General features: G+C 38.3%; 1 protein-coding gene across 6 annotated transcripts; it reads left to right on the top strand.

Moving 5' to 3' along the window:
* The first annotated feature begins 263 nt into the window (after positions 1 to 263).
* LOC146451072 (uncharacterized) lies at positions 264 to 25,963 on the top strand. 6 transcript variants are annotated; one of them, XM_085099602.1, is made up of 8 exons: positions 264 to 781; positions 6,653 to 6,861; positions 7,726 to 7,834; positions 19,303 to 19,787; positions 20,853 to 21,028; positions 21,690 to 21,718; positions 21,848 to 21,973; positions 22,895 to 25,963. In XM_085099602.1, exons 1-8 carry the CDS (start codon positions 448 to 450, stop codon positions 23,629 to 23,631), a joined length of 2,205 nt encoding a protein of 734 aa, XP_084955728.1. In that variant the 5' UTR covers positions 264 to 447; the 3' UTR covers positions 23,632 to 25,963. The 6 variants fall into 6 exon arrangements, with proteins under 6 accessions (XP_084955728.1, XP_084955731.1, XP_084955729.1 ...); XM_085099605.1 differs by lacking the exon at positions 19,303 to 19,787 and adding an exon at positions 8,448 to 8,770; XM_085099604.1 differs by lacking the exons at positions 264 to 781; positions 6,653 to 6,861; positions 7,726 to 7,834 and adding exons at positions 16,368 to 16,962; positions 17,987 to 18,195; positions 18,555 to 18,663 and having other exon boundaries at positions 19,303 to 19,631.
* The last annotated feature ends 1,646 nt before the right edge of the window (positions 25,964 to 27,609 follow it).

The following is a 27,609-nucleotide window of genomic DNA, read 5'->3' as shown; positions in this document are numbered from 1 at the left end:
TATAGGTTTTTATGATATAAATATGTTTTACTTGCCAGGGAGGGAAAAAAAGTAAAAATTATCGCCATTTTTATATGTTTCGGTGGTTCCGGTGGTTTCGATCCGATTGTTTCGGTGGTTCCGGGGGTTTCGTTTCGATTGTTTCGGTTCCGGGGGTTTCGTTCCGGTGGTTTCGAATTCGGTTCCGGTGGTTTCGTTCCGGTGTTCCTGGTTTTACTTTTTACATGCCCTTGAGAAATACACCAACAGGAAATAAGTTGGTTTCAATATAAATAAGGAAGCCTGGTTCAGTCTGAAGCAATTCCAGATGTTTATCCCGAAAGGAAAACTTCTTTGGTTTATGCGTGTATATTTTGAAGTGTGATCGAGAAACGTCAAATTCAAATATTAACTTTGTTAACTGGCTTGAAGCACGCAAGGGGTATCTTGCAAGCCCGGACGAAAATTATGACATCGAAAGCGAAGTTCTTTTTGTCGCTGGTTTGTATCCATTTCAGCGGAACAAATCTCATGATGCCTAACATTGATGAAACAAAAGTGAAGAGTTTTGTCGTGGAGAGAAAGATAAACGATCCTCATGATCATTTTACCGTCAACATGAAAACTAACCATACTTGCACTGAGGGATCCGTTTACTATTGGTGCAGGTTATTTCAGGGTTATCAAGATACATCTAAGGGGAACAAAAGCTCCTGTAGCTGTAAATGTTTCCCCCCATTTTATGCCATCATTCCGCCGATGCAAACTTGTATCAATGTTACCCGGGCAGCACTCTTTGGAGGTAAGTACAAAAACATACTAGTAAGCTTAATTTCCTAGATGTAGCATGGAGGTGCAGTTTAAAGGATTGTGCCTCCTTAATACAGAGGTATTTTTGTGCAGTTCATGACTTTGCGGGAAAAGGAGACCTTAGGAAGGTCTATTGGAATTCAAAAGAGAAAGTTAGAGGTGATGAATTTTTTGAGAGATAACAATGCGTAGTATTTCCCCCCCCCCCCAATTTTTGGGCCCCAAATTGAAGTTAAATTGTTTCTAAAAAAACAAGGCTTGGTTACCCCCAAGTTTCTTTCTGAATTCTAACAACCCTTGCTTAGTTCTGCTTTTGCCACATACATTTATCTCCTATTAAGTCATAGGGCTGCACAAAAATATCTGCGTTTTAGTAGGCGCTGGCCATTTTTAAGAAACCATATAGTTTCCTGACAATCCTGTGTAGACTGTATGTGTGGTAGCCACAGGAGGAACTGTCCTTAAGTTTTTGCTAATTTAAGGGCTAATTTAGAGCATAATTATGCTCTTTCCTTACCATGGACATGAGGTTTTCTCCCAGGCTAGTAAAACAAAATTGTTATGTCTGGTCGGTTTGTGTTGTTTGATACATGGTATTGTACAAAGCTAAAGGTGCTTCAAAGTACACTGTACAGTCATGTTAAAGCTAAGGAATATTGTCTTTTTAACTCGTGAATGCGCGCATGCGCAATGAACGAGTTATAGCGATAGCTGGCTGTTGACTTGGTTGGTCGCAATCTCGTCCCCAGAGCCCGCGCACGTTTAAGGCCAGCGGTGGCCACACGTCCACGAGCTCTGACACGAGCTCTGGGTTAATCAAAGACTGGAAGCAGGAGGGAGAGGTCAACTCGTGGGCTCGGCTGTCCGGATGATACGGGCCACCGTGACGTCACTTCCTGTGAAGCGCGGGATTTTGTACAGTTTCGAAAATGGCGCTGGTCATTTTGTTGCATCAAACGATTTTTTTTTCCAGCCAGGCTCCGGATGGGGTTTGTTTTCTTGCTGAATCTTCTTTTTAATCTTCTTTTCTTGATATAGGTAAGTGTTCATTTATTTTCAACTCATTAATTATGCTGAAATTATTGCAGTGAAGAGTTACGTGTACTTGGGCTCATCGGAAAAGCTGAGATTGTCCACGCCAGAAAAATTACATCTTATTAAGTATGCAAAGTACTGCTGAAACAGACATTTGGCTCGGGACGAGGTCAAATCTTAGTGAAAACGTTCCAGTTGAGATTAGTAGGTTGCATTCAACTGTAAAAATGATCAGTGCATTTGTTTCGCCGAGTGAAAAACAGTGAAAATTATAAGTTTGTGTTTATTACTGAAACTTGACCTGAAGTTATAGAATTTGCCTCTAACATTATTAAAATAATTGATAGATACAAAATGATGATTCAAAGGAGTTTATTTTAATTTTCCCATGCCATTTAATCTTTGTAAAGAAGACTTTTGCTGAGCAACCTAGAATTTTGAAAAAGCTTGCAAAATATGCGGACGCCCGAGGAAACGGACTTTCTTTTGAACTGATAATTACTTTTTGCGAGATTTTTGTCGAAATTTCACCCCAAATCGTGTACTCCTGACTCAGTTTTCTACCCAAACATATTCACAATATCTTCAGCTTTCTCTAGATCTCTAATACGGAGAAATTTTGTCATAGCCATAAACTTATGATCCACAAAACGAATGAGCAAGGCGACGATAAATGCTGTGTTTCAGTTGATTTACATTAGTAAGATGATGAAAGAGTTGAAGTTGAATTAAACTTAAGTACTAGTCCAGTGAGTAATTGAACCCTCCTTATGTATTCCAAACCTGTGAGAAAAAAACTTGTGCATTGCCCCTAGAATTTTGATGTTTAGATACAGAATGTTTGGACTATTTTGCCTTGAACTCTGGCGTCAGCCGCTCGGCCTCGCAAGGAAAGTCTTGTCATATTTTCCTGTTTTGTGAGATAATTAAGCAAAAAAAGCAAACCCCATTGCCCATTAACAATTACCAACTGGCAAATTACTTAGTACTGAAGGGTTCTTTGCAACGTAGCTTTTCCGATAGCTGGAGAAAAAAATGTTTCCGCCTTTCTTTTCGCGAGCGCTCGGCCAGACAGTACCGAAGAAATGCGTTTAAACGCACTGATCATTTTTATTAAGTTGTAAGATAATTGTTTTTAATGGCCAATCGAAAGCTCTTAACCACAGTAAGATCTCCCTTTTCCCTCGTTGTTAAATTCTTTTGGATTCTCAAGTTATCTTTCTTCAAAGAGGCGTAGGCCGTTACTGTTTTGTCGCATTTGCTATCAACCAGTGTCAAACAATTGCGTGTTTTCATACTTGAAATATTAATTTCATGAGCGATGTTGCTGTTTTCATGTATTATGGTAATAAGTTTATACATAGCTATGATACTTTGATGGCCTGGCGTAGAATTATTTGACTGATCATCCGAGGAAAAAATTTGGCGAGGTTGTAGTTTATCAATCATTCAAACTCCCCGGGTTTTACAGGAAGTGACGTCACGATGGCCTGTATCATCCGGACAAGCAATCCGATTGCGAAAAGCCGAAGTTGACCCCTCCCTCCTGACTGGAAGCAAGGATCCTGCTTCCGGTTTAAAGGGGGATACTGCTGACCGAGAGGAAGACAGCCTCTGGTAAATGGCATCAAAGGCCAAGAAAACGAGTGTAAAAGGAGACAACCTCCATCCCTCCCGTTTGCCAGTGATTGTCATTTTTGTGAGACTTCCTTGAAAACAAAACAACCAAAACAAAGGCTGCGTAAAATCTGGGTTTGTCGGCGATTTGCCTCTCTCGACCGCGACAAAATCATTTTGCACAATTTCAGGTCGTTTCAGAAAACCAAACATTTTCCATAGGCAGGGGCAAAAACACATATATAGGCTTATCGGTTAGAAACCATTTGTTGGACTATACTCATTTGGAATTAAATTAATCTTGTTTTCGCCTGTAAATGTAGTTTTTAAAACTTTAAAATGGGGGTGAGCTGGTACGCAGTCTACGCAGTATGAGATAGCCAAGTTTTTAATGACACCACGGTAAAGTTAATAGCGAAACGAAAACAGAGCCTGGTCGGAGGTTATATAAGCTTCAACCTAATTTACTAACACAGGGTAAAGATTTTCAAACGACATTCGAGAAACTTCAGCAAGATATCGTTCCTAACCTGATTGCTGTCGACGACAAGTGTTCTTCTTTCACTTCCTTCACAACACGAGAAAGGCTGTTAAACTCTAATCCGCTTTAGACAATGTTAGAACGATTTTAAACGGCCAGCATCGGCTATGACCCACATTTCAGAGTCGATAATTAGAGAAGTTTTTCCGAAAATTGTCAGGTCTACCGTTAACCTCGACCGTTGCAAGTGTCATACTGTCATTCAGCTTTGTCAAACGCTGCAACATATCGCAAAGGTTTTGGCGCCTTTTCCGTTAAGTCATGTGATTTGACTTATCTTTTTCGTGTTTACTCACTGCAAAAATAAAGCGTATTTAATTTAGTTGCATTTCGATTCTATGGCGGTTTTTGCTCCGATATCCTTGACCGGCCGGCAGTCTATTTCATTTCTTGTTTTGAAATCTCAAAGACACTTCCGGTAAAATGTAATATCCAATCAGATTTCGATTTACTGGATTTTGACATTGATTAGCCCAGAGGTCTTGCTTCCTTGGTGCTGACCAAAAGGAACGCAGCCTCTGGGAACGAGATTGGGTTGGTCGGTTCTGTCGTTAACTTTCGGGCGTGCGCAGTGAATGAGTTTTCAATTCAATTAGTGGAAAAAACACGCGAACATTTATTGTTCATGGCGCATCAGGATTTTCTTATTCAATATGTAGAGAATAATTTGACGATCATTTAGTGTAAGAATGGAGATTTTTCGTTAAATCTGAGCAAAGTTACAAGTTTTTTTAGTTTTTCAGAAAGTCCGGGGTCGTAAACTCAATTAGTGAAGAAAAAAAAAAAAAAAAACGCGTGAAAATTTTTTTCACGACGCATCAGAACTCTCTTATTCATTCTGTAGAGAATAATTTGACAATCATTTTAGGGTAAGAATGGGGATTTTTCGCTGTATCTGAGCAAAGTTATAGGTTTTATCGTTTTTTTCTTCAAAGTGTGGTGTCTTTTAAGAATTAAAAATAATTTAATTTAAAAGTAATTGTCGGCATGGCCTTTGAATAAACAAGACGCTTTTTAGAGCTTTTACCTTTAGCACTAGTGGCCTTATTTATTGTAGGTCTCACCGATTTTTCAACCTATCCTCCCTTCGCGATTGAACTAACTGAATCGTTTTAGGCAGAAAGAATGCGTGATATTGCGTTGCGCAACTTGAAATTTTGCCACCAAAAAATATTTCCCGCCAGAAAATGTCTTCAGCTGAAAGAAGCACTCTTATTAACTGAAAAGTTCACTGCTAATCATAACTTTTTGCATACGTGAAAACTCGACATCTTTCATCATATTTTTCCTTCTCATACAAAAGTATTCCATCAAATAGATTAGTTTTCTAAAAAAAACTAGTTTTGCTGTCAGTTTTCACGCGAAAGCGGAACGTGCCATGACACGCGTGCATCATTGGCGTCGTAAACAAAATTATGCAAATTTCTCGTGAAACGAACGCTTTAAAGGGGCAGTATCATGGGAGATATCATGATTTTCGACCAAAATTCACTAAATTTAAACTTTGAACACTGTTTTAATTAATTTCTCAACCGCTAATTAAAAGAAATATCAATACTGATTCTAAGACGAAAGGTTGAACCAAAATATAGTACAACTGGCGACTTTTAGTCCGTTACAACAGCGAAATTTGAAAACGTCCGCCAGACCTTTCCAAATTTGAACCCCTCTCTATCTGGGTCATCTGCCGGCGAAAATATCCGTGGATAGTTTCTTTGCATTCTGATAGTCTTTTAATGGAATTTTGACATCATATCTTGGCTGCTATCAACCGAATAACGTCTTTCCGATTTTCAATGTGTTACTAAAAATAGCATGATACCCTTTTTAAAAGATCTTGTCAGCTTTCATAAAGGTTTCAAAGGGAAAAAATGTTTCATTTTCGAAATTTACAACTGGTAATTTATGGGAAAGCAAAAGGACGCGGTCGATAAATAATTCTTATTTAGCAAGAGCTTGTCATATTTCATTATTTTTACTTGAGGATTGCGTGGACTGAACTTCAAAGGAAAAATTTCACGCATTTATGTCGGGTATGAAATGTAATGCGATACTTTGTTGAACGGATTTCCCTTTGTGAGATCGGTTTGAAAAACATAAATCTACCTGGAAGTTAAAAAAGTATGCCCTACAGTAATTTTGTAATTTTAATTCCCAAAAAAACTTCACTTGCCCATCGGGCAAGTGATGGTCAGAATCCACTAGCCCGATCACAAAATCCAGTAGCCCCGGACTATCGGACACGAATTATATTTGCATGATGTAGCTGCACATGGCGTGCTTCTATGAACTTTGAATAAAAAAAAACGTGATTTTTTTTTTAATCTGCACATCACAATAATCTTATTCAATCTGTAGAGAATAATTTGACAATCATTTTTATAGTACAAGAATGGTTATTTTTCGTTACATAATCGGGCAAAGATATAATTTTTTTTTAGCTTTCAAGGAAGTTTCCGTAGCCGTCTAAATTTCAATTACTATGTGTCATCTGCATTCACGAGTTGGCTCACAGGAGCCTTTGATTCATTCAAATCATCACTTTAGCTTATTTATTACTCACCTTGTTAAGCCTTCTAATGAAATATTATTTGTAAAATGAATTCTTCTAATGGTATTCACATTGTTGAATCATTTTCTAATATTTTTTTCTCTACCTTTCACTTCCAGGTTGTGGACAATACTATAACGGGAACAGGCTTTTAAATGACATGGCAGTCAATTTAGCAATACAGAATCCAAACTATGCATTCTTTCATGTCGGGAATCCTACCAGTTGCACCCTTAGAGGAAACTACTTTGATTACAGTGGCTTTCAGAGCAGTTGGAGAAATATCAATGATAGCTTCTTCTACATCAATCAATATGGAAATATAGGGGTAGGGGCTAGTTTGCTGTGATTCACACTAGGTTAAAGGAAATCTACCAACTAGAGCTCTTTTTTTTCTTTTTCTTTGTTGTTGTTGTTAATGTTTATAAATAATCTACCAACTCTCTTAGTATGTTTGTCATAACTTCTATAAATTCAACACATGACTGTACATATATGAAAGCTTTTAAAACAAAATATATGTCTCTCCTCAGAGGCTGTACAAATGTAAGTGATCTGTTGATAGGTCAAATAAGGGTTAGGAAAAAAAAACAGAAAGCTTAGAACCCGCTTGAGAAATTAACTGTATTTAATGGACAGATTAAAAGATTTTCTTATTCAAGGCTTACATGTATATACAGTATATCCCTGTATATGAAATACTATATCTGCCAACGCTCACGCCTGCGGACTAAAGAAATCGCTCTCACGCATCAAGTACAATTTCTCACGCCTGACTCACAAATCCGGACGGCTTGTTCTAAAAGAACTTCATTTTATCTCAGATTTGTTATGTATTATTTCTTTGCTCCTTATAACAATCACAAAAGCTTTCAAATGTCTACAATCCGTTCGAATCGTAAGTGTTCAAAGGTCGTCGGAATATCGTCGGACATCTTCGGAAGTGGCTCGGACGTTTTCGGAAATCCCGGCCATGAAGAGACAAAAACCTCACGCGTTTGACTCAGACAAAGTTGGCAAGTATAAAATACATGTACTTGTTGTAATAACTGGTAGATAAGCTATGCACACTTTGTACCTGGAAAATTAATTGTGATTCAAAGTCAGAGATCCAAATGACTTATCTGCGAGCATGTGTGCAAATAAAATCTCAAATTCTCACACAAAAGACGTTTTTCTTCTTCTCTTGCAGTGGAACAAAGATTCTAATGGAAAGCTGTCTGGCCGGATCATTCGTCTTGTTGTTACTTGTGGCAGTTCACAGAAATGTTTGCTTTTTAAGGCAATAGGAGAAGTGACTTGTAAGTACACTATTGTCATGTAGGTGGCGTTGTGCAGTGGTTAGGCCTCCAGATTTGTAATCCGGAGGTCGTAAGTTCAAGTCCTGTGCACTGACCACTTGGATTTGTTTCATGGCATTCCTGTTTTCAAATCCAAGCCACTGCTACATGATTTGTATGTAAAACTTTTATTTTATAGCCAACTACAGTAATCTGCCTCACACCAGTAGGACTTAAAACAAATGTTAAGTTCAGTTTGTATATTTTTGTTTCACTGATTTACATGTATAGTGAAGCCAACTAGCGCTACTGTGCTAAATACTTAGAGACTAAAAAGCTATCATCATCATCATCATCATCGTTATTGAGTTCGATTTCTCTAGTGAAATCTGTTCCCCCTCCCCACCCACCCCCCCCCCCCTAAAAAAAGGGCAAAAAAAGCTAGTTGATAAAACTGCACCAGGTAGGTTACTACGTATCTGAATAAATTTACTCCCGCCATTAAAAAAATTGTGAAAGTAATTTAATATATTTACAATCATATGATGAGTTTGTTTAAGTTTTGTGCAATAAACTAAGTCAAAGTTGCATGCAACTTTATAAGTTACTATTTTGTTTGATTTGTCTCCTTGAGATTATGCTCCTGAACGTTCTTCAACAAGTTCTGCATACCAGTCTGTTTCAACATCTCATCTGGCTTCGCAGTTGCTATTGCTATCATCAACGTCATCATTTGTTCCTGGATCATTATCATCATCATCATTACATTCACGAATTCTGTCAGTATCATCATCAGTTTCCTTACGGCCATCCTTATCATCAGTAACATCAACACCACCACCACCGTCAGCATCATCAATGACATCACCATTTATACCATCACCATCATCATCATCATCACCAACGCAACCTCCATCAACATCATCATTAATGATATCAGGGGTGCAAAGTGAAACGGTGAGATTAACTGCTTTGACTACCTCAGAAATTCAGTCAACTTTAAAATCTGAACTCAAAAGTTTGTTATCTTTGAATATTAATGAAGTCACAACCACAGAATTTCTAAACCCAACAACAAGCATGGTGGCCGTCCTTACTGTACAACCCTCAAAGGTGGGTAGCATGTGCTTCATAGCATCTGTTCTCTTCTTCAGGCCACTTACAAGGTATCTGCATAGTCACTGCTTTAAGGTGTACATGCAGACTCTCTCTGAAACAAACACTAATCTGTGCAACAATAATACCTTTGAAGTTAGACAAGTCTCTGGCGGATGCTTCTCTGTGGAAGACACTTCCTTAAGGCAGACACCTTTCGAGATCAGGCATTCCTCCAAGACAGACACCTCTCAAAGATATACCTTAATTTTCTATAACGAAAATCTCTTCAACTCAGACAGACTCCCTTCCAGGACACCTCTCTCCTCAGAAGACAGACACTTCTCTAGACAGAAACCAACTATAGCTGGACACATCTCAGAGACAGCCATCATTTTAAGGCAGACAGCTGCACATGAAGACAGACACCTGTCTAAGACAGTCAGTTCTCTCAAATACTGACACTCCTACACTTGTCTGTAAAGGCAGATGCCTCACTGAGACACACCCATCTGACAGACTCCTTTGTGGACGGTCACCCTAAGACAGGCATCCCTCAAACGAACACAGTACACCACTTTAAGACAGACTTTTCTCTAAGACAGGCACCTTTCTAAGACAGACACCTCTTTCAAGGCAGATACCTCCCTAAGACTGGTGCTGCTCTTTGGCAGATGACCTTCAAAGGCACACACCCCTTCAGCAAAGATGGGTACCTCTATCAGACAGATCTCTCAAAGCCACTAGTACTGTGGTGTTGAAAGGGCATTCCACCGGTGAACATATTGATTCTTAAATATTCAACAAGAGGGTCGTACAGGGGTGGGCCTCTTGCACGGTTCACGAACAGAAAAAATAGCAAATCACGGATCACAGAAATGAAAATTTCGTTTTCAAGCTCTTCACGGGTCACACAAAACCTTAAGGTCACGGATTACGAAGAATAATTTATTAAAACATGTTTTAAGGGCGATTTAGACGGTACGATTTTGCCTACGATTTGTCGCATGCAACATGCTTACGCCATGCCTACAACACGAATCGCGTCGTGTAAATCAACCTACAACATCCTTACGACAGTCGCACACAACACGAAAAATGTCGTAGGATTTTAAAACATGTTTTAAAATCCTACGACAATCGTAGGTAAAGGCAATGTTGAGTGGCGAGAGTTGTGTACGATTTTTACATGACGCAAGCAGCGCGCGCTCTAGAAATCGCATGCGACAGTCGTAAGGGAAAATCGTACCGTCTAAATCGCCCTTAAGCAGGTTATTTATGAGTACTTTTTATCATAAACTTCTTATTGGAAAAGCACTTCTAATCAATAGCACAATTCGCTATTGAGTTCAGATATCGAAATTAGCATCTATTTTTGCTATTAATAATGGTAAGTTTTGTAGAGAGTTGAGTTAAACTCAAGGAAGTATGTACATGTACAAGTAGTTTAAAGAAATACAGTTTTTACAAAGACATTTATGGCATGCTGGCAGTGGTAACCTGGCAGTGATACATTTCTTTGAAAGAATTGTAAAATTCAAACTGGTATATTCAACAAATTCACGGCAGATCCTTATAGAACTTGAAACTTTTGCTAAAAGTCAGAGCTAAAAGGGGACATTCTTGGACGTACATGCACTAATTAATAATAATTATTTATCATACCCTCTGAGATTCATTACCACATATCAAACTACAAGGTTCGAAATTGCGACAATGCGACCAAAAATTGAGTGCTGGCGACTAGATTTTCAGAACTGGTCGCCAGCTGGCGACACACGTTTTGTCCGATGACCCAGGATAAACAGTCAAGCGAGCTTCTCTATTTAAATTCTTTAAATAAGGAATTCATTCCGAACTGGTAGCTAGAAGACGACTCTCCTTTCTATCCCCACTAAAATAATGTCAGAATACTACCAGAAAATCGGTTTCACACTCTGTTAATTACATGTAATAACACAAAATCAGTACTTCGATCTGAAGTCAATAGTCATAACATTCGCTACGCGTCATATTGGTAATTCCATAAAAGGGATCGCGGGCGCACTTCAACCCCATGTGCTTTTTTTGCCGGGAAAATAATGGCAACAGAATTAACGTAAGTTTTTACGGGAGGGAGATGAAGATTCAGCCGGAAGGTTAATTCCTCGCGAAGCGAGGTTAATAAATTTGTCGGGCCGAGCCGGCCCGAGTGGAGCTAAGCCGCGCGAATTCAAGCGAAAAATATATTTATTCCTCGCGAAGCGAGGGCCGAAGGCCCGAGCGTAGCGAGGTTAATAAATTTGTCGGGCCAAGCCGGCTAAGCCGCGCGAATTCGAGCGAAAAATATATTTATATATATATCTATATGTTTATATCTTTGAAGGTGTCCGCACAATGACGTCAGACTGTCTGGCGTTGTCTGGAGCAAAATTTGCATACACCGAAAAACATATGCGTGCATGATCAAATTTCAACTGCAATGTTCATCAATATTCACTGGATACAGAACTATCTCTCCAGAATCTTTTCCCTTTCTTCCAGAAATCTTTTTTTGTGAAAGATTGCATTGAAGAAATTACACGTTTTGTGGCCGCGGTAAAATAATTTTCCGTGGGAAATAAATTCATCGAACACGACAGCGCTTCACGCCCGTTGTGCATTTCATCGCGTCAGAAATAGATTTTTAATCGCAAACTAGCCCGTGGAACTACGAAAAGACCATGCTCATCAAAATAGTTGCTATGTTCAGAAACCTTTTAATCTCCTCATTTGATGCTACAACACGAAAGAGGGCTTTCCACCCAGCCCCAGCTTCGCGAGGTCTTGCGAGTCACGTATTTCTAGTAAAAAATTTAAATCCATCGTCAGTAGTGAATGCTGAAAACATAGATTTTATAGCCAAATTACCGAAGGACGACTCCTCGTAACTAGTTTGATTCAGGAAATCGATAATCCTGGACATCGCATTGCAGTTCAAGCAAAAGGAAATGGAAATTGTTTAATATACAACTCCACTTCACTGAGTCAGTATATGAAGATGAATCACGAAGTACAGCTTTACGTCTTCTTGTGAACTTTGTTTCAATGCCGAGTATTACGCGACTCATGAGGCATTAAAACGGACTGCTGAGCTCACGGAAATTCCCGAATCTGTGTTATTTCCGGTTTCTTTGGGTTTACGGGGTTGAACATCGAGTCAGTACTGCTTTAAGAAACCAAGATTCTCTGAATTTAGAGGCCACTGAAATCGTGTGAGTCGCTCTTTTTATTTCATCCCGGTCGGAGACTGGTACAAGCAATGTGGTTGTGTAGCCTAGGCCGAGCATATTGAAGTATTGTATTTATTGACAGTGAGGAAGGTAAGTTGTTTGCCACACGGGCTGTGGGAGAAAAAAGAACTACGTTTTGAGGAGGTAAAAAAACAAGGATAAAGGACCTACATGTATGTTTGTCTTGCTGTGGAAACCACAGACTAAGAACGTTCTGTGCTTTGCTCCATTTCAAATAACAGAAAAGAACACGATCACTGAACCAGAGACATATAAAAGTCGAAGACAACAGTAGTTTTAAATAGAGGTCTTTCTTGTGCTTTTTCTTTGTAGCTATTTAATTATGACTTTCCTTGCATACAAAGTAACATTTAAAATGATTTGTTTTATGCAAGCTACATATAAAATAAGTTGGAAACCAAAATTTATTATCTGGCGACCAGATTTTTCCTCTTAGTCGCCAGCTGGCTCCTGAGCAAAAAAGCTAATTTCGAGCCCTAATATATAAATGAAGCCCTTCCACCCCACCCTAGGGCTCAGGAAAAGCCAAGGCCAATTATAAGAAGGGTTAATTTTGATTGTTGCAACATTGACAGACATCAAACTAACTTATACATCGTGATTGTACACCTGTAAGATTTGTTTCACTGGAGGAATGCCTTAAACTAATGTCTCTAAATAAAATTGTATCTGTCTTGTTTTCTAGAAAAAGCACAGAAAAGGAGGGCAAACAAGGTAATTTAGGTAAACTACCAAACTAAAGTTACAACCTGCTCATAAAGATGTTGCCAACGCCAGTGACACATCTGATAAAAATTATGAACATATAATAACGAATTATTTTTGTTTGTTCATTTGGCATCTCAGTAAAGAACCCTGCATAATTTTTTTTATGCAGCCACCACGGGCAATGAAATTCAACTGGAAAAACTAAAAGAAAGCATAACCGCGCCATCTCGCTCACAGGACAACCAACAGATATACCAGGGCTTTGTTATTAGCAATGGTAAGCTGTGTTTACTTGATTTTTACATGTTTTGACCTACTTAAATCAACATGTCAATGCAATGCTTTTCCAATGAGAAGTTATGCAGGGAGTTATTCTGAGGAAAGAATTTGTATAAACCAAGGAAAATATTTATTGATGGCCTCAAACAATTTTGTAGTGCTGCTAGGGCAATCCTAAATCACAGGGCACTGGAGTACATTGTTGATTTTAGTAGCTCTATGCTGTTTTTCTGAGAGCACTAGTCAACGTGCATGTTTATGCAAATATCTGTAGGCACATTAATTTTGTATCAATGTTAATTTTGTTTATGTATGCTACATGATTGTATGTATTTTGTGACAATTGATTTTAATTTATGAATTTAATAAATTACTAAATAAATGAATTAGCAATGATGTTTCTTTCAATGGTATAAGAAAACAAAATATGTAGTGCACGGCCTCCTGTGAGAATGATTTGAAATAATCGCCTTCCCTCAAATAATCGCCCCCTTTCGGTACGAAAAAAGAAATAATCGCCCCCGGCCATTATTCGAGGAAATACGGTATTTGAGAGCTGTTTTAATGCCGAAAACCAATATTTTTCCGTTTGCATATGTACTAGCTGTTGCACTGAGCTTGAAGGGAAGTATCATTAAATTAAAGTTGAAACACTATAGTTGCTAGCGCTGTGTTTTTTTTGTGTAATGTTTACGGACCATAAGGGACTGTGCAATAATTATCAGGAGGGGGGGGGGGGCTGAAAAACCAGAGGGGGGGGCATTACCTAAAATTGCTGCCAAGATAGGGGGGGTCAAAGTAAAATCACTCATTTGACAGAGGGGGGGCCTTAAGTTTTATTTGAAATGAAAATAAACTTAAACGCAATTAAAGATTCTCAATACAGGCCTCATGATAGACTGTAACAAATATCAATACGAACAGCTGTTAAACGATTATTGAAAAAATTCCATCAAAATGAAAAGATAACTGATTAATTTTAACCCTTCTTCTATTTAATTAAGCTGACCCTATGTAAAGCAAAAATCATGCACTTGTTTTTTAGCATCCCCCGTAAAACAATGGGAATCAAACAGATCTCGTAGACAAGCTTTGTCGGTTTTTGATGTGAATAAAAGTAATGTTTCTTCATCGACTGAATCGATTTGCTGAATTCCATACATTTCTGACTCATAACAAAGTTCAACCGGCTCTCCTCCCAATGATCTAAATATAATGCAAGCCCTTTTTCGTCTGTTATTTGAAGCGTTCAATCTCCTGTTCTTTGATTTTTTTCTCTGCTCCTTTCTCTTTCTGGCTTCAGAAGTTTTGGATTTTGAGCCAATGTGGTAAGCACCCCGTTACTTAGCAAATGCTTTGTTTAAATCTTCAATCAAGCGATCAATATCCTTCTCGATACCAAATGTTACGTAAAGGCATCTATGGTAATGGTGGCGGCGAGGAGTGAGTGCGTGTGTGTGTGTGTTGGTGGGGGGGGGGGGGGGGGTGCGACGTTATTTTTAACATAACAGAGGGGGGCTTAGAACTAATTTTTTTAGTTTTGGAGGGGGGGGGTACTGTCTAAGTTTTTGCTAGATAACTCTGGTTTTTCAGCCCCCCCCTCCTGATAATTATTGCACAGTCCCTAAAGAGTGTTTTTAGAGTGTAGGTGATAACATCACAGACAATTCTTGGATGATGACGTCAGAAAATCGAGCTGGTTTTTAGATAGATTTAAGATTAAAGTAATTTAAATAATTTTTAAATTATTTCTTTCACGCACATGTTTTAACGAGTTTTTATCACTTCTAGATGTAGTGTTGGCAAATAAAGTATTGTTATTGTTGTTGTAAATATTGTACCCGTATCGGATCGCTTTGAAAAAACTTGTATCGGTCTACCCTTAGATAGTATCGTCTGGCCAGCCTCGCTTTCGTGAGGTTGACGTCCCTCATGTTCCCTTCTGCCTTTCGCCATCTTGTTATGTTCCTGGGCCTCTTTTGTTTTCCGGAACCAGTAAATTTTATCGTCGGTGCTTTTGAATTTCTGGGAATGTTGCATTGTCTTTTGGCTTTTGAGACTCTGGCTCATCTACCTGGCTCAAATATATCTTCTTTCAGTATCTTTTTCTTTAACCATATACTGTACAAAATGGTAATGCATCGGCCGGATTAACCTGCGATCAGGCGTTCCTTTTTTCGGGGAAGCGCGAAAGTGTGGCAGCGCGAGAGTCGGCGGTCCGGGAGAAGGACTCTCGCGTTTCGCGTTCCCCCGAAAAAAGGAACGCCCGATCGCAGGTTACGGCCGGATGAATGTACATGTACATTATCTCGCAAGTTTTTTCTTACGTTGGTACAGGTAGTGGTACCACTTGTGTTAGCGTTGGTATCAATGTTGGTAGCGTGTTCGCAAAATTATTGAACTCATAACCAATAGAATGATGATGATGATGATGATGATCATGATGGTGCACCATTTTGCTTTTCGTCTTACTCTCTCCTACTGAGTACTTATAAGATGTTCAGTTTTCCGGAGATGTACAGTAAAAACCCAGTAATAAACTGTGTTTGCAAGGGCCACCGCGACAAAATGATAAAAGTACCGGATCCTGTAGTGAAGGATCTAATCAGCGAAAAAACTGTAAAGCAAATAACCTAAAAAAAGAGCAAGGCTTTCTTCTTCAGGGTATGTTTGAGACTGACCCTGTGGCAAGATACGTTACAATTTTAAACAGTTACAATAGATACCTGAAAAACATAGGCTAAAGTTACATAAACAAAAACGTTACAATTTGAAATTTGAAAATACAACTGGTAAATAGGTATAAGCAAAATAACTAACGTTACAACGTGGAAGACGAAAACAAAATACGTCACAATGATTTTTTTTACATATTAAACTTAGGAAGATGAAAAACGGAAAAAATGGTTTAATTTACTTTTTTTTTCCCTCAAAAATGGCAACACGATTTTCGTCTTCGGTACATTTTTCCTGGATCAGGTATGGTAAACAACCATATTTGATCCCCGAGAGAGTTCCAATGACGAAAAGCAAGTGTGTCACGTGGAAAATGCTCCGCGATTTGTGGAGTATTTTCAGCTTGTCCCAGAGTCTACTTGAATATCGCGAAGACCCTGGGGACGAGTTTTGAGTAGACTCGTTCCCAGGGCTTCAGGCCGAGGTTTCTACCCCAAGAGGATGATGGGATTATGTACCCACAAATCAACCACTTGCGTAGCGCTTGAGAAATATACAAACAGGAAATAGTTTGATTTCAATATCAATTTGAAAGCCTGCCTGGTTTACATGTTGTTATTCAGTCTTAAGCAATTCCAGATGTTTATCCGGAAAGGAAAACGTCTTTGGTTTATGCGTGCATATTTTGAAGGGAGATCGAGAAACGCCGAATTCATATATTAAGTGGCTTGAAGCACGCAAGGAGTATCTTGGAAGCCAGAACGAAAAATATTATGACATCGAAAGCGAAGTTCTTTTTGTCGCTGGTTTGTATCCATTTCAGCGGAACAAATCTGACGATGCCTAACATTGATGAGTCAAAAGTGAAGAGTTTTGTCGTGGAGAGAAGGAGAGCCAGTCCTTATGATTATTTTACTGTCAACATGAAAACTAACCATACGTGCACCGAGGGATCCGCTGCATCCTCAGTGGATGTTTGGTGCGGGTTGTTTCGGGGTGATCAAGGTACATCTAACGGGGACAAAAGCTCCTGTAGCTGTTCTTGTATCCACCCATTTTATGCTATCATTCCACCGATGCAAACTTGTATCAATTTTACTCGGGCAGCACTCTTTGGAGGTAAGTACAAAAACATAATTCCGCTACATGCAAGTGCAATTATAAGGACGGTGCATCCTAATACAGAAGTACATGTATGTTCATTCCTTACCATGGACATGAAATTTTTGGAGCAATTTCAGAATACCCGTCCACCTGCAAGGTACATTACTCTTAAACCCGTGGTCCATGCTACCGCACTCAAGAGATGAATAACTGGAGTGCTACCGCGGTCCGCAGTTCAGTAGTGGATGGATAAAAGAACGAGGAATGTATTAAACTGGAGTGCTACCGCGGTCCGCAGTCCCATAATGGATGGGATGAATAAGTAATTGATTTAAGTATTAAACTGGAGTGTTACCGCGGTCTGCAGTCCCGTAATGAATGAATAAGTAATTGATTTAAGTATTAAACTGGAGTGCTACCGCAGTCGGCAGTCCCGTAATGGATGAATAAGTAATTGATTTAAGTATTAAACTGGAGTGCTACCGCGGTCTGCAGTCCCATAATGGATGAATAAGTAATTGATTTAAGTATTAAACTGGAGTGCTACCGCGGTCCACAGTCCTGTAATGGATGAATAAGTAATTGATTTAAGTATTAAACTGGAGTGCTACCGCGGTCTGCAGTCCCATAATGGATGAATAAGTAATTGATTTAAGTATTAAACTGGAGTGCTACTGCGGTCTGCAGTCCCATAATGGATGAATAAGTAATTGATTTAAGTATTAAACTGGAGTGCTACCGCAGTCCGCAGTCCCTTAGTGGATGCAAATTATTTTAGTGGCTGGGTATTCTAGAATCTAGCCAATTTTTTTTCCTTGGCTAATTAAACAACAGTGTAATTTCTGGTCGCTTTGTTGTCACTTGATACATGGTAAAAAGTAAAGGTGTATGATCTGAGGAAGGTCTTTTTCTCTCAAATCATCGCTTACATTCTATTGTCCTTCAGCCTTAATTAAGCCTTCTATTAGAAATCTTTATTTGTATTCCCATTGTTGAATTATATTTTCTAATTTATTCTTTCTCTATCTTTCACTTTCAGATTGTAGACAATACTATAAGAGGGGCACGCTTTTAACACAATATCCAGTCAATTTAGAAATACGGGATTCAAACTATGCACACTTTCCTGTCGGGAGTCGTACCAGCTGCACCCTTAGAGGAAACTACTTTGATTACAGTGGCTTTCAGAGCAGTTGGAGAAACATCAATGATAGCTTCTTCTACATTAATCAATATGGAAATATAGGGGTAGGGGCTAGTTTGTGGTGATTCACATGTGGTTAAAAAGGACATGTACCAACTTTCTTAGTATGTTTGTCATAAAGAAAGCTAACCTGCTTGAGGAATTAAATGTATCTAACGGACAATACCAATAACAAAACTAGTGTTCAAGACTTACATGTATGTATCCTTATACATGTAGCATTAACAGTATGAAACTTACAACTAACAACTACTTTTTGTAATAATTGGCAGATAAGCTGTGCACACTTTGTACCTGAAATTATGATTCAAAGTCAGACCCAAATTACTTATCTGCAAGCATGTCTGCAAATATAGTTTCTCAAATTCTGACACAAAAGAGATTTTTCTTCTTTTTCTTGCAGTGGAACAAAGATTCTGATAGAAAGCTGTCTGGTCGGATCATTCGTCTTGTTGTCACATGTAACCATGTAGAGCGCTGTTTGCTCTTTAAGGCATTTGGAAAAGTGACTTGTAAGTGCACTTTATTGTCATGTAGGTAGCATTGTGTAGTGGTTAGGGCTCCAGCCTTGAAATCCGGAGGTCGTAAGTTCAAGTCCCGTGCACTGACCACTTGGATTTGTTGCATGGTATCCCCGTTTTCAAATCCAAGCCATTGTTACATGTATGTAAAATAAACAGTCAACTTCTGTAATCTGCCTCCCACAAGTAGGATAATTTTTTAACAAATGTTAAGTTCAGTTTGTATATCTTTGTTTCACTGATTTATAGTGAAGCCAATTAGCACGACAGACTGATAAATACTTTGACACTGAAAAGCTATCTTCATCTTCATCATCATCATCATTGATCCCTTTAAAACAGTTTGATTTCTCTAATATAATATGTACCCACTCACCCCCCCCCCTTCCCCCCCCCCTTCCTAGAAAAAACGGCAAAAAATGTAAACAGTCTGTAGTTGATAAAACTGAGCCAGTTGGGCTGGTACGTATCTGAATAAATTTACTCCAGCCATTACAAAAATTTTGAAAGTAATTTAAAATATTTACAATCATAATTATGGTGAGCTTGTTTAAGTTTTTGTGCAATAAATTAAGTCAAAGTTGTGTGCAACTTTACATGTAACTATTTTGTTTGATTTGTCTCCTTTAGATTATGCTCCTGACAGTTCTTCAACAAGTTCTACCTACCAGTCTGTTTCAACATCTCATCTGGCTTCGCAGTTGCCATTGTTATCATCAACATCATTATTTGTTCCTGGATCATTCTCATCATCCTCATCACATTCAAGAATTCTGCCAGTGTCATTATCAATTTCATCACAGCCATCCTTATCACCAGTAACATCAACACCACCACCACTGCCAGCCTCATCAACGACATCACCATTACCATCACCATCATCATCATCATCATCATCACCAGCTCCACCTCCATCACCATCGTCATTAATGATATCATCAGGGGTGCAAAGTGAAACAGTGAGATTACCTGCTTTGACTACTACAGAAATTCAGTCAACTTTAAAATCTGAACTCAAAAGTTTGTCATCTTTGAATATTAATGAAGCCACAACCACAGAATTTCTAAACCCAACAACAAACATGGTGGCCGTCCTTACTGTACAACCCTCAAAGGTGAGTACATGTGCTTCATAGCATCTGTTCTCTTCTTCATGCCACTTACAAGGTATCTGCAAAGTGACTGCTTTAAGGTGTACAGACATCTCTCTGAAACAGACACCTCTGCGCAACATGCACCTTTAAGACACACACCTTTAAAATTAGTCAAGTCTTTATTTGCAAATGCCTCTTTGTGGAAGACACTTCCTTGAGACTTCCTTGAGTTATTCCTGCGAGAAGACCCCTCTCAAAGACATACCCTAGTTTCTATAATGAAAATCTCTTCAAGACAGACATCCTTCCAGGACAGACACCTCTCTCCTCAGAAGACAGACACTTCTCTAGACAGAAACCAACTATAGATGGACACATCTCCATGACAGCCATCATTTTAAGGCAGACAGCTGAAGGCAGACACCTGTCTAAGAGGTGTCTCTCAAAGACAGATACTCCTACACTTGTCTGTAAAGACAGATGCCTCACTGAGACACAATGCCTGTCTCACAGTGACTATCCACGAGGAGTCTGTCAGATGGGTGTGTCTCCCTCAAATGAGCACAGCTATTCAAGACAGACTTTTCTTCAAGACAGGCACCTTTCTAAGGCAGACACACCTCTAAAAAGACACCTCTCTAAGACTGACACCGCTCTTTGGCAGGTGTAGCCTTCAAAGGCACACACCTTTCCAGCAAAGATGGGCACCTCTATCAGACAGATCTCTCTAAGCCAGACACCTCTAAGACAGGCATCCCTCCAAAGCACACATCATTAAGGCAGGCTCCCCTCTTAGAGTGAGACCCCTGTCATCTCTTTAAGGCAGAGAGACAGTAGTGATTGTCCGACAAGATGGATCATTTAGAGTGCCGACTACTGAAGCTATTACCATTCTGTTAAGATTTGAGTGACCACTGCACTGTGGTGTTGAAAGGGCATTCCACCAGTGAACATATTGCTTAAAAAATATTCCACAATAAAGACACCCTCTTCACCAGTGGTACAGAACACTTGTTGATATCATAATTATGTGCTACGTTATATTTGACTTATAGCGAAAATATGTTTCTATTTACTTTTTGTCAGCCCTCATCAATGGTGCCAACTAGTTCTACCGCTGGTAATAAAGGCCCAGGGGACAGTAGCAAGCGCACTGGGGGAAATAATGACGGAGTTGTGATTGGGGCTGCAGTGGGAGGTGCTTTACTTGTAGCCATCCTCATCATCATCATTCTCATTTTTTGGAAACGGAGGAAGGCAGGGTGAGATTCATAAGCAGGTTATCTATGAGTACTTTTTATCATAACTTCTCATTGGAGAAGCCCTTCTAATCAATAGCACAATTTGCTATTGAGTTCAGATATCTAAATTAGCTGCCATTAATTTTACTAAAAGTAGTGGTAAGTTTTGTAGAGATCTGAGTTAAACTCAAGGAAGTATGTTGTTTAAAGAATTGCAGTTTTTACAAAGATATTTATGGCATGCTGGCAGTGGTAGCCTGGCAGTCATACTTCTTTGTAAAAATTGTAAAATTCAAACTTCTATATTCATCAAATTTACAGCAGATCTTTATACATGTAGAGCTTCAAATTTTTGCTAAAGGTCAGACCTAAAAAGTAACATTCTTGGACATACATGCACTATAATAATTAATAATTATTATTTATTATACCCTCTGAGTTTTATTACTACATACAATGTAGCTTTTTTGTTTTGAAGTTAATGAAAAAATTAATATCTTTCCCCAACCCCCCCCCCCCCCTTCCCCCAGGGCCAATTATAGGAAGGGTAAATTTTGATTGTTGCAACATGTCAGACATCAAACTAACTTGTACATGATTGTACACCTGCATGACGTGTTTCACTGGAGGAATGCCTTGAACTAATGTCTCTAAATAGAATTATATCTATCTTGTTTTCTAGGAAAAGCACAGAAAAGGAGGGCAAACAAGGTAATTTAGGTTAACTACCAAATATTTGAAGTATTAGTTAGAAACTGCTCGTAAAGATGTTGCAAATGCCAGTGACACGTCTGATTAAAATTTTAATCAATGATTTTGTTTGTTCATTTCACATCTCAGTAAAGAACCCTGTATATGCGGCCACTATAGGCAATGAAATTCAACTGGAAAGACCAAAAGGAAGCATAACTGTGCCATCTCGCTCACAAGACAATCAATTATATGAGGGCCTTGTTATTAGCAATGGTAAGCTGTGTACTTGATTTTAACACTGATGTTAATGGACCTATTTAACTCAACATGTCAATGCAAATTTATACAGGGAATTATCCTGAGGAAAGCATTGTATAAACCAAGGAAAGTATTTATTAATGGCCTTTCAAACAACAATGTAGTGCTTCTAGCACAATCCTAAATGACAAGGTTGAGTGCATTGTTGATTTTGGTAGCTCTATGTTGTCTCTCTGAGAGCACTAGTCAGCGTGTTTATGCAAATATCTGGAAGCAAATTAATTTTGTGTATGTATGTACACTGTATTTTGATACAATTGATCTTGTTTTAAATGAATTTAATAAATTAAATGAATTAGCAATGATGTTTCTTTTAATATTTTTTTCCATTTGTGGAGAGGGGATAGGGTGGGGCTTAAGGGCTATCTTTAATATTCATATTTTTACCACATTAAGCACCCCCCACCCCACCCCCCTTTTTCTTTTTTCTTCATATGTGGTCATAAGAAATTACAGCCAATCACCCCTTAGCTACCGTCACAGTAAGGTTGCATTTCTATCGGCTGTATTCAAATTAATAAGTAAACTGAATTTAGCTGTTTGTCTTGATTTAGATAAGTCTTGGAAAACACACGCCAAACCTTGTGTTGGCATGTGATACACTTAGTCATTTGGTATTCTTGTAACTCTAGAAATGCCTTGTGAGGTATTTTTACTAATCATAAGGGGACTGTATTGTTTCCTTGTTGGATGAAATACGCCATTCTAACACACCCAGAGTGACCACTTGTCCGAGACACTGACAAAATTTCTTTTTTCAACCAAAGATATTACTCAAGACCTATCTGTCTCAACCACCTTTCCTTGCATCCTGGCTGGCTGAGCATTTATGAAGTTCAATTGCACTTTTTGTAAGTTTGTTTTGCCTTTTCATAGCAGGACAAAGTAATGGCAAAGCAACATATAGCAGTCCTGGGGATGACTATGACAACTGCACTGTGTACCACAATCTGAACAAACAGACCCCTGGCAGTCCTGTGTACCAGAGTTTGATGATCGGCAAGGACGAACCAGCACAGACCATTACCAAACCAAACCCTAGAGCAAACTCAACAGATGCCACAGGACTACCAAAGCTAAAACCAGGTGTCATAGTAGAGCCAAGTCAAAGGCCCAGTTTGACTCCAGAACCAGTTTACAATGTACTTGACGAATCTGGTTCAGATCAAGGGACAACAACAGAGGACTTGTATAACGTGCTTGAAGGACCTGACTCTGGGAATGATTATGAGGACGCAAACGCTGATGGGCTGTATCATTCACTTGAAGGTCCTAACACCACGTATGAAGCACCTAAAGTTGGGACAGAGAACCCTGGTCCTGAAAGCAGCCCCAAGTACCTTGTCCAGTTGGGCCCTGATGCTGATCAGGCTCCTACTGTTTCACATGATGAGCCCCTGTACAATGTTGTCGAGGGGCCAGATTCAGATGATACCAACCAACCTGGACCAAATAAGCCTTGTCCTGCAGGAAGTCTTGATAACCCATCTTATGAGCAGACTCTGGAGTTAGATCAGCCATACGCCGCTGTGCAACAACCAGGAACTCAAAGGGAATCTCTCTATCAGCCCTTAAGGGGACCTACACATGACCTTTACGAAGCCTTGGGTTGAGAATAATGATGACCTACATTCCAAATCTGATCAAGTACTGATCAAGTACTAAACACAAGAAACTCTTGTAAAATAATTAAAGTAGCTGTGGAATTTGCTGCTTCTTGGTCAAACAGTTACTGATAGTACATGTACTAAATAATAGAAATGACCATGATTGTAAATACGGGTGCTTAGGCTTAAGCATGGAAAGCTCCAAGGACACGGTTGTGCTGATCAACACTGATCCACTATTCAAAAGTTAACTGAAGTTTTCATCTTGCTGACTATGAAAATACATTTAAAATCTAATTTTAAGCTAAAGTTAGCTAAAGGAAAATTTTAAGTCAAATCTGAAGGGTAACAATCTCTTGGGAAATCTTTACTGATAACTAATTAAACTGGAGACAAAGTTGACTTTTGACACTAAGACTGGGCCAGCTTAATCATGCTTTGAACAACTGGGGCCTGGGACACGTTTCTCAAACTCCCAAAAAGATTTCAGAGCCGAAAAGCAATTTGACATAGTTTTATACAAAGTTAATTACCAAAAATTGAATTTTTTATAGTTTTGAAAGCAAAAACATTTTAAATTTTCCAAGATAAAGAAAGATATTGAGCTGTTTTGTATGAAAAATAACCGGCAATCAATCTATAGAAAGGGATATTAAGAAATAAATACCTTTTGGGAACGAATTAAAGCTCGTTGCAAGCTCTGAAAAACACACCAGGTTATGTGCAAAGAGAAGGATATTAGTACGTTTGTGAAAGTTAATGTTAGCTTTCATTCAAGATGCAAAAATTAACAGTCTTTACGGTTTTATGGTAAAAAAACAAGGAGACACTCAGAGTTGTCACCCGCAAAACTATTGAAGCATGGTTATTGGTGAGAAATACCATAATTATAATAAACAGGTTTCAAATGGTATTTTATGCTTGCCTGTAAATGTATTGATAGGAGAAATTATTTTAGAGATTAAGGAAGAAACTAAGTAAAATGGATGGTTATGACTTACAGTATATTTAATATGGAGGGATTTACCTTGAAGGTAAACTTTGTAGAGACTAGTTTAATCTCTTTCTTGTGGGCACCGGTACAGCTGCAGCTAGGAAATCTTCTGTTAAATAATGGCCGTGTAGGGGATTTCACTGCTTTGCAAGCCATGATAGTCTAAAGTAGTGATGTCGTAGTTATTACTAAAGGAACGGAAAGCATGATATTAATTGGGGGCTGGATTCATGAAGGTGTCTTACAGCATGTTAAGTTAGATGAGTATGAGACAATTTCACAAGCTTATTGTATTATTAATATTGTATTATTATAAATGTAATATTGTACACTGCATGGACACATAATAGATGGAAGTCATAAATCTGGCTACTACTTTTTAAAATCTTGTTGTCATGCCATCTTTTACAAGAAGTGAGAAATTGTGACTGTCACAGTACACTATCACTTAAGAAAACTCTGTCATGATCACAGACGAAAGATGAATTCTGACGAGGCAAGAACCTCCCAGTTATGATGACGATAATAATAATTTAACTATGGTCACGACGGCCACGGTCAAAACATCGTTCTTTTTTAACGTTAACTTTTATAGTTAAATCCAGCTTGAAAAATTTGTTGATAATGATGTATATGATAATGATAATAATAACCAGACTGGGATAGGAATGGGATTGAGGATAATGATGATAATGACGATGATGACTTCAAAGACCCGTTAACTAAAGTTAACTTCTGTTAGTGATACTTTAGATAAATTACCACTAATACACAGCTGGAACTACTGAAGCCTCATGATAACAAAGTTATTAAATAATTATTATTTAAATTGGTCAGTTCTGCTCAAATTCATAGCTGATGAAACATGACCAGAACGAACATTATAAACGTGCTGTACTACTCTTTCAGGCAACAAATTTAAAACTTGATTTCCTGTTCGAAAAAATTGATGGTGGAGTGTACTATTTCCTACTTGATAGATCATATAGATAAAAAAAGATAATATTAAATAAACTTGTTTTGGTACCATAAGTAATTTTTTTAACAAGGCTCGCTTTGCAGAATGGAATATTGTATATTTTTGTACTGCCTAGAACAATATTAAAATATTATTATCTTAACATTATTCTTCAAAGTGGTATTTTAAAAATTCCATTTTGCACAGTTGTTGTTAAAATACTGTATAATAAAATGTTTACATAAAGCATGTTTTATATCAAATTTAATTATCTTTTGATCATTTAGTGATTTATTTTTTTACCATACAGTACAGAGAATTTGATGTACAGTTTGAGATGTGCGGAAAAATAATAAAGGTTTTCATTATTCTTTTCAATTTGATAATTTGTGTGTGCCATTCTATTCAGTTGTTTGGAGCTCGGTGTTACCCCGATGATTTTTAAAGGTGTCAAAGTCATGGGTTAACATCTAAGGCATTTTCCTAGTAGCCTGACTGTGTATGAGGGCTTCCTTAGTTCTAAAAAGGGACGGGGGGGGGGGGGGGGGGAAAGAGAAGGACCATCCCTTATTTTTTCTTCCCACCAATAGCATGCATGAAGCTTCACTGCTCACTACACTAACACATACAACCCACAATGCTATTAATGTCGATGCTCCGACGACTAGCGTAGCTCCACTGTTCACCATATTAAACACAAACATGTACAACCCACGATTCCCTGATTTGCTCTGAGGAACGGCTAATGCTCAAAATGTCCGCACTCGAATCTCTTTACGGTCGCCAATTTACCTTTAGTTATCAACTCCGTTAATAAACCAAACATTCGTTTCCCATTGAAATAAGTTTGGAGCAGTTTGAATAATACAATCAGACAATTTTACATTAATTTGTTGCATAGTTTTCAACCAAGCAGCAGTTCAGTTATAAAGTAAACAAAATATAAGTCGCACTGAAACAAGAAATTAAAGCAAGTAGGTTAATGTTAAGGAAAGACCAGGAAATTTGTTTTATGATAACCAGATGTCTGTATTAGTGGGTATCTGTAGAGCAGGGCACTTATCTGTATTACTTTTAAATTAATAAAATTAAGGAATACTTAATGTTGAGCCATTTTGTATGTTGGAACAAGCAGCAACTGGTTTTTCCTACAGGATTTATTTCTCAAACAGCTAACAAGGGCTCTTCATAGAATTAACACTATTTCCAGAGTTCGGTGACTGTAAATTAAGACTGCATGCAGTTCTTTTAATTACATACCTTATTCTCCTTAATTTTCGCGAGTTCTTAAATTCGCGATTTTAAAAAATTCGCGAACTTAAAGACCCGCGAAAAATAACGACCACGAACTTTGATCTCGCGAAATTTAATGGACATAGAAAAATCATGTATTTGTGTTTTCAAGGGTCCTAAACAATTTTTAACACAAGTTCTTCTTCGGCATCTGAGTAATCATCTTCGCGCAGTTCCTCCAATACATCCTTTGTACAGTCGTCAAATTGACCATCCTGCCCCAGCTCCTTGTAGTGTGTAGTTACGAGTGTCTTGTATCTTTCCATTATTGCCCTGTTCCTTGGTGTATCGTCCATTTCACATATCACCTCAACAGGAATTTCCAGACCTCCCTGAATCAATGGGGATCGACGATAGTTTTCATCAGTAACGATACTCTCGATACTCGATAATGACTCGGAAGAACAAGAAGACTTTTTTTATTACTGTAAGACTGACTTTTAAAGGAATACAGCTGCCTCTAAGGGACAGCATATTGATTTTGTTTCGCTTGTTGATTAACGTACAATTTTTGTAAAAATGAAAAAAATAAAGTCACTTAATCGTCAATTTCGCGAAATGAAATTCCCTGCAAACACAATTTTTCTCCGCGATAGCGAAATTAAAGACTCGCGAAATGTGCCGAGAAAATTTTCGCGAAATTTAAGTCCCACGAAAAAAAAAAAGGAGAATTAGGTACACAACAATTACTTTGCATCAACATTCCTTCATTCATTTTATATTAACACTTCTCCACAGA

This window comes from Pavona decussata, unplaced genomic scaffold (genome assembly GCF_977016875.1).
Source record: "Pavona decussata unplaced genomic scaffold, jaPavDecu1.1 SCAFFOLD_403, whole genome shotgun sequence".
Classification (NCBI taxonomy): Eukaryota; Metazoa; Cnidaria; class Anthozoa; order Scleractinia; family Agariciidae; genus Pavona; species Pavona decussata.
The sequence above is the reverse complement of the archived record's forward strand: the minus strand, read 5'-3'. Positions and strand labels throughout refer to the sequence as shown.

Bases quoted from the DNA above. Each gene is read 5' to 3' on its own strand.
- LOC146451072 (XM_085099600.1), top strand. From the start codon at position 16,617: ATGACATCGAAAGCGAAGTTCTTTTTGTCGCTGGTTTGTATCCATTTC. The intron at 16,963-17,986 runs GTAAGTACAAAA...TTTCACTTTCAG, and splicing joins TCGGGCAGCACTCTTTGGAG to ATTGTAGACAATACTATAAG. The intron at 21,719-21,847 runs GTAATTTAGGTT...TTCACATCTCAG, and splicing joins AGAAAAGGAGGGCAAACAAG to TAAAGAACCCTGTATATGCG.